Source organism: Lithobates pipiens, unplaced genomic scaffold (assembly GCF_037356315.1).
Source record: "Lithobates pipiens isolate NorthernLeopardFrog02 unplaced genomic scaffold, aLitPip1_a1.2 Scaffold_13, whole genome shotgun sequence".
NCBI lineage: Eukaryota > Metazoa > Chordata > Amphibia > Anura > Ranidae > Lithobates > Lithobates pipiens.
This window is the reverse complement of record NW_027507718.1, coordinates 479463654-479476630: the sequence shown is the minus strand read 5'-3', so window position 1 is coordinate 479476630 and position 12977 is coordinate 479463654. Positions and strand designations below refer to the sequence as shown.

At 41.7% G+C, this 12977-nt stretch overlaps 1 protein-coding gene across 1 annotated transcript in view; it reads left to right on the top strand.

The window, feature by feature from the left end:
• UVSSA (UV stimulated scaffold protein A) overlaps window positions 1-8803 on the top strand; it is a 126087-nt gene extending 117284 nt beyond the window's left edge. The window contains exon 14 of the mRNA XM_077477942.1: window positions 5968-8803. Within this exon, the coding sequence (XP_077334068.1) occupies window positions 5968-6061 (94 nt within the window). The 3' untranslated portion in view covers window positions 6062-8803. The remainder of the gene's footprint in view (window positions 1-5967) is intronic.
• Window positions 8804-12977: the final 4174 nt, after the last annotated feature.

Genomic DNA, 12977 nt, shown 5'->3' with positions numbered 1-12977 from the left:
TAAGGCTTACCTGTAGGTGCAATGAATGTATCCTAAACTTGCAGTACTTAGGAGATATTCACACTTGAAGCAGCTGATGGCATCACTGGCGCATGCACACTGAACTCTGAATTGATGGCACACTCGGGGTTCCATCAATTCAGAGCACTGTGTTACGGCCATGACTTCCACATGTGTGGAAGTGATGTTATCGGGGCCCGGCTATTCAAATGACCGGAGAGCTCGAACCTGGAAGGAAGACCGGGTGAAGATGGATGCTGTGACAGCATGCCACTCGAGGGCTTTGTTTTAAGGTAAGTCTGTCATAATGTGTTTGTATGCAATGTATACTAGTACATTATGACCTAAACTGCTTGGAGGTCCACATTCTAAGGCCGCGTACACACGCGCGGACTGTTCGCCCAACCTTGTTCGTCAAACAGTTTCGGCAAACAGTCTGCTCAAAATTAGCATGGACGGACATGGCCACACACGACGAACGAACAGTTTGCTGAAACCGTGCGCGATGACGTGAACGGCACGTACGACGGGACGAAAAATACGACGTCCTATACACTGCATTATAACTTTCGGCGTGTAAATCCTTTCTGAGCATGCGCGGAACTTAGTTTGACGAACAAGCCTACACACGGGCGGACTGTTCGCTGAAACAAGGTTTCAGCGGACAGTTTTTCGGAAATTCCGAAAAACCTTGTTCGTCAAACTGTCCGCTGAAACTGTCCGCTGAAAGCCCACACACGAGCGGACTGTCCGCCCAAACACTGTTCAGCGGACAAAGTTGGGTGAACAGTCCGCCCGTGTGTACGCGGCCTAAGAGTTTACTACGGTTTTAAGTGGAGGATTCGATTTCAGGCTAATGCTGGGAACACAGAACATTTTTCTGTAATCTGTTGATGGTTGGTTGTCTTCTGTTCAGTTGTTTTTGCAATCAAAAAAAAAATATTTTATTGTGCAATGATTTTCTGAAAGTCACCTTTTAGCAGTATTTTACTTGTGTTTCTGGTAGCGCGAACATGCAGTATGTTGCTGAGCACAAGTGTTCTTGGCACGATCGCTCCTACTGCCACACGCATCATAAAACATGGTGTCTGACAGCTGGTATCACAGCACAAATTATATGATCTCGCTCAACAGGTCTTAATTAACAACTGGATGGACATCTCCAGGAGTGTACCAGACATCAATTAACAGCGCCCTTTCCCTGAGAACAAGCCAGATTTAATTAGCTCCGGGGAATTGAAGGGAAATCATGCGTCCAGCTGTGGAAATGCTTGACGAACAGATCACAGTTGTTGTAAATAAGATGTTCTGTAGTAGGCAGGTGACATGGCAGCATCCTATCCCCACTCCCTGTCACTGTGGAAGCTTGTCATTGTTCTATAAAGAGAGTCTGTCACCAAGCAAAGCAGCCTTTCACTGACTCTTGGCACATACCAGTTCTGATTCATTGAGACGCTGTGTATTCTAAAGGAATAAAGCCTGGTCATTTTGCAAGGAAGTTTTCAACTAGTTTAGTAAATGAGTTGAAACTGTACTGACATGTCTCCTCCAATCGTGTGCAAGTTAAAAATCCTTTCTCTTATATTCCTTTTTTTTTTACTTGAGGTGGTCCTAGACTAAGTTTATTTGGTTTAATACAGTGTAGCTTGCAGGTCCTGGACTTCCACAAAATAGCAAGCTGTGCTCTACCTTTGCACCCAGTCCTGGTCAACGAGGGAAATGGTTGCTTGGACTGCAGCTTCTGTAAGCCTTGTAATTGACACCACTTAAATTGAAAGTTGGCACCAAAGTGAAAATCTGCAATTGAATTTCCTTTTTTTTTTACTCCAAAAGGCTAAACTGAAAATCGTATGCATTTCAGCCACCCGGACCTAGTAACTTTGACTAAGGCCTAAGTGGCTGAAATGTGTATGTTTTGGTTGGCTGGATTCTAGTCATTCGTATCAATAAATGGATATTGCGTATCAAATTTTCACTGTGGTGCCAACTTTCAGTTCAACTGGACCTCTATAAAGATGGGAATCCAATAGTGCACTAAAATCCTCCATTTATACCCATGGTAAACTACGTTTTCTGTTTACTAGCAGCACATATCTAAGCTGAAACACATGTATGTGTGTCCAGTGTAGTTTAGCAGAGGGTCTATACAGCCACCCCTCCCCATGAAAGTATTTGGGAGGTTTTAATGCTTTGTTGATATCTGTCCAAGAGATTGTAATGGGTTTTAATATATAATCTCTGAGCTTCACACTGTAGAACATGGAACCATAGGGTGGCTAAAGACATTTGTCAATCATTAGACTATCAGATGTTTTGTACAAACCTTCCAGCCATCCCACAATGTCTTCTTGGCCAGTTTTTTCTCCTAAACAGGAGCATGTTAGTCATGTGAGTCCTCTGTTTTATGTATGTCATGATGATGGAATGGTACAGACGTTGCATAGCTCCTAATAACTTCCATGATGTTAAAGCAAGGTGGTTGCAGACCAAAAATGATCATTGAGGAGGTCTGAGTAGGAGGTTCTGGATCCAGAGCTAGTTTTAGTTTTCCAGTGTGAGGATAAGTCCACACTGAGGCATACAATGACTCTGGTTAGGTAGCTCCATGAACCTCTTGGACAACCAGTTGCTGAAGTCTATTTGCCCATAACAGTTCATTGCTCTTTTCAGATGAGCCCTTGAATCCCTGATGAAGTGAGAACTTTAGCCCCTCAAATGTGTTGGCATGTTGCCTTTTTGGACTTCTATAATGAAATAACAGTTCTTGGATTCATAAACCTGCATTCTTAAATTTAAATTTTAAATTGGTTATATTTAAAAATCTATACAGCTTTAACATTAGAAACTTTAGAAAAGACTGTTTTCAGGCTGAAGTTCTACATTAAAGCAAGACAATTTCTTTTTTCTTTTTTTTTAATTTAAATTCCTTTTTGAATGCTTCCAGCCTAATGTAAAATATCTTAAAATGTGCTAATAGGCATCTTAAAAAAGCTGGTCTCTGTGTAGGGTTTGTGAGGGTAGCTGTATTTGTTCACTCATTGAACAAGCAGTCTCTGGCTTTCTAATTCAAAGTGCTGCCCACTGATTGTGCTTTGCTGTTTCTTGTGTATGTCAGGTCCTACCTGATTGTAATTGGTAGATTCTTCATAAGGCTAACCAGGTTGATCTCAGCAGTCATTAAAGTGATACTAAAAACACATTGTTTAAGTTATGTTTTCCCTTTCCCTTATGGATGATGGCACTGTAATTATTTTAAATAAATAGAAATACCTTTTTCCGAATCGATATACAGCTGTCACATGACCCAGATTTTTTCCAGCCTGTCTGTAGGGAAACATAAGCAGGAAGAGCTTCTAGTCCTTTGGAATACAGAGTAAAAATAAATAATTGCTATTAATAAACTGTTTTAAATTGTTAAATATATACATTTGAGATTAAATCTTTATTTTTATTTTTTTGGCAATAACATGGTGAGGGTGTATTTCTGCCAATCACAGACTGTGCCACACCCCTCCAGCCTGTGTCTTAGAATAAAAGGGAGGTGAGGCCTCCATCAATCTACATGTAATATCACTCCCCCAATGTGTTTAGCTGGTTAGTGGGCATGGAGGAGGAGGGAGAGAGTGAGTTGTCATTTACCACTGTGTATACGCCCACCTGTGTGACTCTATGGTCACATGGGCTGCTCAGATTTCATAGGGAACAAATTCTCAGGGTAGAAAATACACTGAAAACTGAGCATGTGCAGGGCTATCAACACTGCTCTGCACAATCTCCAACTGCAGTGGGGACATAAACAGAAGTGGGAGATCAGCAGGATCAAGGATCATTCGGGTGTTATGCAGAATACAAAAAAGGAATCTTGTGGTTACTGAGTATGAACAGCATGTAATACAACATTTACTGATAGTTTTTAGATTTTTATCGAGTGTGCGACATTATGGCAGACACATCGGACACTTCTGACTGTGCTATAAAAATGCACTGATTGCTGTATAAATGTCACTGGCAGGGAAGGGGTTAACACTAGGGGGCGATCAAGAGGTTAACTGTTTTCCCTCATGTGTGTTCTAACTGTAGGGGGGGACTGACTATAGCAGATGACAGATCATGGTTGCTAGCTATTAGGAACTCACTATCTGCCTCTCCTTTCAGAACAGGGATATGTGTGTTTACGCACACACACACACGCCTGTGCTGCCTCTTGTGCCCGCAGTCGCGCGTGACCGGCAGTCATTGCGACCGCCGGTCACGAGCATCGGCACCCCTGCAGCGCAGGACTCGTGCTCCTGCTATTCTGCTTATAGGAGCCGATGTACAGCTATGACGGCTCGCGGATTTGTGCCGACCTGCCTCAGTATAATGACGGCGGCTGGTCGACAAGTGGTTAATGATGTGGGTTTAATGACCGTTTAAGCAGGATGTTGATCCTATGCCCTGTTGTGCAGGTAAATCTATTGGGAGTGTGTACTCCTCTCTCTTATAGGATAAGCAAAACGTGGTTCATGGAAACATTTGGTCAAAGAAATCTTTTGCGTGAATGTTTGCCATTTATCCAATCCCTCCACTAACCTCTGCTCAGCCAACAAATAAATTCAAAATTCAAACAACATCTAAAACTATCTACAACACTGCTCTGTAAAATATAACCCGAACTGTGCTTGTGGCTTTCTTCCAAGATCTACTACTCTAGCCTTCTTGTTACCCCCTTCTATACTCATCTCTAGTACTTCCCCAGAGCCTCGCCCATCCTCTGGAACTTCCTACTCCAAGCTGTGCAACTATCTCCTACTTCCCCCTTTCTATTAGATTGTAAGCTGTCATGGGTAGAGACCTAACTCTCTTGAATTGTATTGTAACTGTACTGCCTCTCTTTATTTGTAAAACAGTGGGGAAAAAAGCTGACACTATATAAAGCCTACGTAATTAATAATGTTACAGTGAAAGCTTAAATATGAGCCCCATATGGAAATTGTACATAGTCCAGCTTGGGCCAGTGTAAGTATGTATGTGCTAAACCTGTGGGACCCCTGTAAAAGCCTTAAATCACTCTAGTAGACACCACTAGCAGAGTGATCACCAATAGCTTCTGGGTCCTGTGTCGAGTGGCTGCCCTTTGCTTTTTCTTGGAGAATGCAGAGTGTTCTCTGACTGGATGAGGTGGAGAGGTGGGGCAGTGATGACACAATCTCCACCACATTCAATGAAGGAACACTTTGAATTAATTCAGAAAATGCAAAGTGTTTTCTGAATGTTTGTCTGAATTTTTCTCACTAAGCAGCAGGACAACCACTTGGCAAGGGTCCCAGAAGCCAGTTTAAATCACTGTAGTGATTACCAGCTTCCACAGGGATCCCACAGTCATGACACATACTTATATTGGTCCAATCTGGACAAATGTAGCTATGTAAAAATTGCCCATATTCAGAATTCGGCTTTAAAAAGTGAAAAGTGTAGTTTCCCTTTTAAAAAGCCCATTAAAGAGTTAACAGCACATACCCCACCCATCATGACCTTGAAGACAAGTTTAGCCTGAACCCCAGCCCGGGAATTTAGTCAGTCACCTTCCCCCCCCAAGAGTTTGGATAACAAGAATGCTTTGCCTTCGTCTGTGGCAGCCTTGCTCGTACAGAAGCTTGGACGTTTGCCATTTATCTTGTAAGGTCGGTGTTAAAGAATAATGACAAAGGTGTAGTGGGCACATTAAAGCGAGCCTTCCATTACTTCACTCCTCTTATTAAAACCTTGTTGAATTAAAACTATTTGTATTGCCGTACTTAATTTAGTTAACACGTCTAATTTGTTCTGCCTCATCAGCTCAACGTTAGGAGGACCCAGCGGTAATTAATGATACCGCCTTGTTTTTTTAAACATATCTATAAACATCCCGTCTTGACTTTACTTGAGCTTGACTTTATGTGTTTATTTTTGGGCTAACAGCTTCTCTCCTTTGCCTTCGTCTCACAGGGGATCAGTGAAACGGGTGATAAGCGCAATGAACCAAATGGATAAGAGGCGCCACGAGAAGTTTGCAAACCAGTTTAATTACGCATTAAATTAAAAATCAGAAGAAAGATAAACCGCCCGGTCGGCTTTTACATGGAAGACTTGTTTTAAGGACCTTTAACGAAAAATTGTTGTGTTATAAGTGTATTTTTTTCCTTAATGGCTATGTCTTAACTTATTTGTGTCATTTGTTATACCTTGTCTTTTTTTTTCTTCCTACCCTTGGAATGGTTTTACGGATATCTGCTTTATTTTTTAAAGAGGGGACAAAGTGCAATTATCTACAAACAAAGCAAAGGATGCCAAGAATGAATTAACCGGAGATGCTTCCCTGGAATAATTATAGTGCTTATACATTATAGGAAAATTCCTACTGCGATTTTTAATGGTCAACCTTCATTTAGAAGCAAATACTTTATTATTTTTCTGCCAGAAACATGGAGATTTGCCCCTCATTTTGAAAATACTAGTTTCTTGGCTGACTTGCTAGCGATTTTTGTATGCAGATAAAGATAACCGATGTATTCCGTGTCTGTTACTCAAAGTATTGAAGCAAGTGGATCAATATGAGAGTAACTGGCATTTTCACATTTAGACCCCTTTCACACCGAGGACGTTTTGCAGGCGCTATAGCGTTAGAAATAGCGGTACGCTGGCAGGACGTCAGGAAAAGTCCTGCCAGCAGCTTCTTTATAGCGGTGAAGGAGTGGTGTGTTTACCGCTCCTCCACCACTGCTCCCTATTGAAATCAATGGGGCAGCGCTGTATTACTGCCGGCAAAACACCACTATTGCGCCATAATACGGGCGGTTTTATCCCTTTCTCAGCTGCTAGCGGGGGTAAAAGTGCCCCGCTAGCGGCCGAAATGCGCTGCAAATCTGGCGGTAAAACGCCGCTAAAAACAGCAGCATTTTACCGCCAACGCTATGGGCACGGCAGTGTGAAAGGGGTCTTAGAGCAGCAATAGTTTACTTTTGGGGCCAATTCCCGCCAAAGGTATTTGTTTGGTTGAACCCCCTACTGGCTTATTATATCTTAGAGTTTCTGGCATCACCAGAGTGGCTTGCATCTTTTCTCACCCCACTGGGCCATAGCAAACGTGTCTCTCTTATAGCTCCCTGTTTCTTGTCTGTGATATCTTCCTTTAACCTTGTAATTTATATGGCAGTTTCTCAGAGCTAGAAAATCTTGTTAGGCTAGCTCACCAGTAGAGGGAGTTTCTGGGTGCTATAACCCTTTTATTGCCATTGACTTAAGGATCACATCGGTGGTAGCAGTGACATGTAAACAAACTCCCGGATGCTATAGTGCCCCAGAGTTTGTTTACCATTTTAGATTGAGATTTTCGCTTTGTAGTAGAAGTGATTTGGGTGCATGCAATTTGTGTAAAGGTGCTTCCCCCCATGTGCCCTGGGCTTACCTGCCCCTTCTGGGTGCCCAGGATCTCTGTGGTGTCCAGGGGGAGAATGGCAATGATGTCTCCATTCCCTGATCTTCCAGGGTAGTATGAACCAAGAAGTGCTCAGCTCTGAGCACTTTCAGGTTCAGAGCTGTCAAAATCTAGCCGCTTTAACTGGGGAAGAATTAAGACCAGTCTGTGCTCCATAAGCTTCAACAGAGTGCAGAGGTAACATTTGGTTTCCAAAGGATGCCTGCTGTCTCCTTAAAGAGAACCTGTCACCTGTATTTTATCACACGGGCCTTTTATTCCTCTCATGATATCAATACAGTTAAAAGAAAAATGAAAAAAAAGAAAAAATATTAAAAAAAGGTTTAAAAGCCCCCTACATACACACACTAATGCATTTTGTGTGACTTGACATGTTTAGAATCTTTGTACTTGACACAATCTCATCTTTTGTTTTGCAAAAAAATGGGTATTATATATTTATAGAATATATACATTATATTGTATTTGTATGCATAAGTTATAAATTGTTAAATGATTTTTGCTTGTAAATTCCTCAAATTGATACAATTCTCTAATGAAACAAATCTTAAACAGCCCCTTACCAAAGAAGATGGCCCAGTGGCCTGGGTCCCCTATCTTCAATCTCTATCTAAATGATGGTTTCCATCAGAATTAAACACTTCCAGGAGTGTTGGATGCCTGTCACTATGGCACTACTGAAATCAGTAGTAAGGTAGGGGTCAGGGAATGGAACTACAGCATGTGTCGTGTCAGGGCACATGGGCAAGTGTTGAATGGCAAAGAGGTCATGGTTTTAGAAGAGGGTGAAGTTAGCAGACCTGGGTCATGGCAGAGGTAACTATAATGCCTCTTCTTTTGCAGGAAAATGCTTTTTAAATGTTCTTTTTTTTCAGCAACAACTGTGTCCCTCAAATACCTTTTCTCATTGTAGAAATAATGTACCAGTCATATTGCTCATCACTTGTCTTTACACAGACTTGTACTGTAGAGGAAGAGAAGAGGAATGTCTGACCAGTTCTGCTATTACAGAATGCATTGGGCAGCGTGATCAAACACTGGTTCCCTTTGGGTTTACACAATGCACAATTGCCATTACATAGAAGTTGTAAATGGAATGTATGACTGACGTCTATATCTGTGATTCTAGTTGGACTTTCAGGAAATTAGGAAATTTGTTTTGTACATACAGCATTTTCTAGTTGGGGCTAAAAAAAAAAAATTGCATATGAATTAATTTTGAGTCACCAGTTGGAGCTCTAGGCTCTTTTTCACACGTTTTCCGCTATCTGCTTTGCTATGAACGGCCTGTTTACAGAATACACATCTCCTCTGATGTTTTATTAATAAAGAGCATCTGAAGGCAAACAGCTTCTGCTGTTTTCTGTAAATCTTTTAAAAACAAATATTTTTTCTTTTAATGGTAAAAAGATTTAAAACTTCCGTATGAAGCTGAAAAAAATTTAAAATACCATTGAACCCAAACAATTATAGTTTCCCTTTAGGAAACAAGCATGTGATTCGACTTGCTAGCAACAAAACTAAAACTTTTTATTTTTATTTTTTATTTTTTTTAAGCTTTGGCATAGTGGATTGGTCAGTTTATCTGCAGTGAAGTTCCCAGGGACCTGCACATTTTATGCAGGTTCTGGGGCTGGTTGACTGCAGCCAGTTAAAGAATTTGCAAGATACCGTCTCCTCACTGTGGGGGGGCTCTTTTTGCTCATTCACTCAATTATCATAAAATCTTTTATATATATATATATATATATATATATATATATATATATATATATATATATATATATATATATATATATACACACACACACACACTGTGTAACCCCCATTTCCCATCTTTCACATCATGACTGAAAAGAGACAGCTGCAATATTACCTCTTCCCAGCCATCCAAGTCTCGGAACTTGTGTATGACCTGCACTTGACTTAAGGAAAAAATGTGGTCAACCATTCTTTAGGAACCAATAGGCCATGTTTTAGAGATCTGTCATAGAATCACAGGGCAAGTGTAGCGGGATCTGTAAAAGCTAGCGATACACATGTGGCTTTCTCTAGTTTATCGCAAAATATCAATAGATAACTCAATCCCACTAAACCGCATGGATGGAGGAATCTGCCCTGAAGACTATTACCGTATTTTCTCTTTCGTTCGAAGGACACAGCGTCTCCTTAATCTTGACCATTGGATTATACCGCCTCTGTAGCCATAGGACTAGGCAGAACATAAAAAAAATGGCTATGCCCATGGGCTGTCCTCAGTCAGTATATAACCCCCTCCCAGCTCTAGGTATTCAGTTTATTTCTGTCTAGTCGAGAGTAAGGACCTAGATCCTTGCTGGGATCTTTTGGTCCTAGCAAATTTTTGCTTTTTTTGTCTCTTTCTTCAATGCATTTTTTCCTGGAATATCTACAAACAACTGCCGAGCTGGGCAACAGGCTGGATAATCTAGATCCGGTGAACTCCCCAGTCCAGCCAGTGAGCATGTGCAGACCGCAGCTACTCGCTAAGTCGGCCGCGACATAGCCTTCACGGACAGAGGCTGGCCCGTAAGTTAAAGGTCTTGCAGGGTCGCATAAGAACGTGCTCTGGTCTGAGTCACAGTGGTCCCTTGGCCGACAGTCCCCCACTTTGGTGGCAAGGAGTTCTGTCTGGAAGGTCACCCACACCATGGATCAGTATGTACAGTCCACCTTTTGTGAGGTTTGAGGTGGATGCGGGTACCCTCCAGGGATGGTCGGACCTGCCTGCAGGATCCTTCCTCCCATTCCTAGAGTCCCTTGGTTAAGCTGGGCTTCCCCTCACCCACTTTCATTCAAGGAGTCCGGCATGTGGCTCCGCCTGTACGGTATTATTTGCTGCCATCGGATTTAAACTTGGTACTATCGGTTCTCCAGAAACCTCCATTCGAGAATATTCATGAGATATTTGTCCCAGAAGGTGGCATTCTTGTTGGCTATTACCTCAGCCCGCAGTATTTCAGAGTTGGTGGCATTATCCTGTCGTAGTCCCTATTTAGTACTCCATAGGGATAAAGTGGTTCTTCGTCCCTGTCTGTCATTACTGCCTTAGGTTGTCTCCGGCTTCCATTTGAATGAGGACATTGTGTTGCCGTCCTTGTGTCCCAAGCTGGCTCATCCCTAGGAATTTGCTTTGCATACCTTTGTGGTTTGTGTGATTCTGGTGTATCTGGCAGCCACTGAGTCCTTCCGGAGGTCAGCTCATTTTTTTTGTTTTGGGTACACAGGGACCAGGGAAAGGGCTGGCAGCTTCCTCGGCTACCATCTCCAGATGGATCGATCAGACAGACAGTGACTCGGGCCTATTCTATTAAGGGTCAGGTTCCGCCTTTCCCTGTCACGGCGCATTCTACTTGGGCGCTTAGTACTTCTTGGGCCTTCCGTCATCAAGCATCAATATCACAGGTCTGCCAAGTTTGCAAGGCGGCCACCTGGTCGTCAGTGCATACCTTCACTGAATTCTATAAAATAGATAGTTTGGCTTTTCTTCAAATCTTTACTTTTCAGATGGGGCTCCTGTGACCTGGTTAAGGCTCCTGTGTCCTGGTTAGGGCTCTTGTGGTTAGCCTTGGGTTATTTTGCCCACCCCTCATTTTTCTTCGGCACTGCTTTTGGATATCCAGTGGTCAAGATTATCCCCACCATGTTAACCATTATGACTATGAGTAGCTGCCCAAATATTTTCCTTTTTGGGAGTTTCCCTCTTCTGCTTACGAGAGAATCCCTACCTCCTGAATCTGGGCAGGGACCAAAAACGAATGTACAAGCAAGGCACCGATGGGCTGTTCTTACAGAGCAGAAAGATAGAAGACTCAAAAATGGTGGTTGTACAGCTGGTGGGGATGGTCTTATGTTTGGGCTTGGGTTGGTGGGGGGAGAGGGAGAATAGTCTTAGCCCTTGTACACACGGTTGGACATTCCGACAACAAAATCCGTTGGATTTTGTCTCACGGATTTTGTCCGAAACGTGTGTTGCATACACACGGTCGGACAAAGTTGTCGGAAAATCCGATCGTAACGTGATGACGTTATTTTGTTATGACGGGACTATGTTCAGGCTAGTAGCCAATAGCTTTGGTCTAGGAATTTGATCTGAGCATGCGTGGCACTTTGTCCGATTGGAATGCTCTACAAACGATCGGGCAAAGTCCAATCGGATCATGTTGTCAGAAAATTTTATAGCCCAGCTCTAAAACACGGTTCCGATCGAACATTTTCCGTCAGAATGTCCGACCATGTGTACAAGGGCTAAGACTTTAGATCCACTTTAAATCTTATTGCAAGCAACGTTTGGGGCTAAAACATTAGCTTTTAGATTAATTACTCCACACCCAGTATTTTTAGAACATTTCACCCTGGGAGATTGTTGCTAAAACTGTACTGTAAATATCTGCTCTTTTGAAAGAATTGTAATGCTTTCATAAATTATTCCCAGCTAGTAGCTGAGACATGAAGTAGTTCATACTCTTCCTCTACCACTCCATGTCCTCCTTTGGAAGCCTGATTATCATTTTCAGCTTATGTCTTCTCTAGATGCTTCAGTTACAAAGGGACTCGATTTCCGTTCAGGTTTTTATCTGGTAAGCCTATCCAGGTAGTGCTGTCATGGAACATGATGGTGATCTGCAGAGGACCTTTCTCTTTAGTCACCAATAAGAGTCCAAATATTTTTCAGCAAGCATTTTTCATTTTAACTTTTAATCTGATTGGTAGCTGTCGGGCAGCTTTTTTGTGAGCAGTATCTGTTGTATATCTTACAGGCTCTCTCACAGCCCACGTGGGGTGCTGAAGTGGTTGGTGGCCGCCATTCAGTCATGGGAACATTAAGATCTGCACCAGCACACTTTGACATAGTGATAATCATGTTCTTTATTCACTTAAAGCAACTGGCTTTATCACTATACCAAGCACTATACCAAGGAGTGCTGGGAAGATCCTTATTTCCTAAGCTTTTTTGGTAATCTTCCATAACAGCACCTTGCTATAGTTTTCCCTGTCATGTTTTTTGGCCTTTTTAAACACACTACTTGATTGGTTGTTGATAGGTGAGGACAGTATATCGGAGGGGGTGGTCGTGTGAAAGATTAGCAGAAGAAAAATGATCAGGAAGTGTTATTTTAGATCTTCCTATTTATTTACCCTGATTTAAAGTAACAATTACACATCTATACTGTTTAAATAATATACAAAAATAGTAAATCTACAGACATGTTTGGTATGTAATAAATGTCACCCACAATCTAGTAGAGCTGACGTTCTATTGACTTTTTATAGCTGTTTGTATATTTTGTAACATTCTTATATACTGTATATTCTCTTCTTCTTTTTTTTTTTTTTTTTTTTTGATAATTTTCTTTGTAAATGTGTTTGAATGTATGTACACTGAACTTTTGGTTAATTTTATAAAGTTTTTCTATGCGATTAATGTCTTTTTGATTTTTTTGGCTGCTTTTGATCATTCCCATGATTGATTATATGAAGTCACTAATGATGGTCACATGGT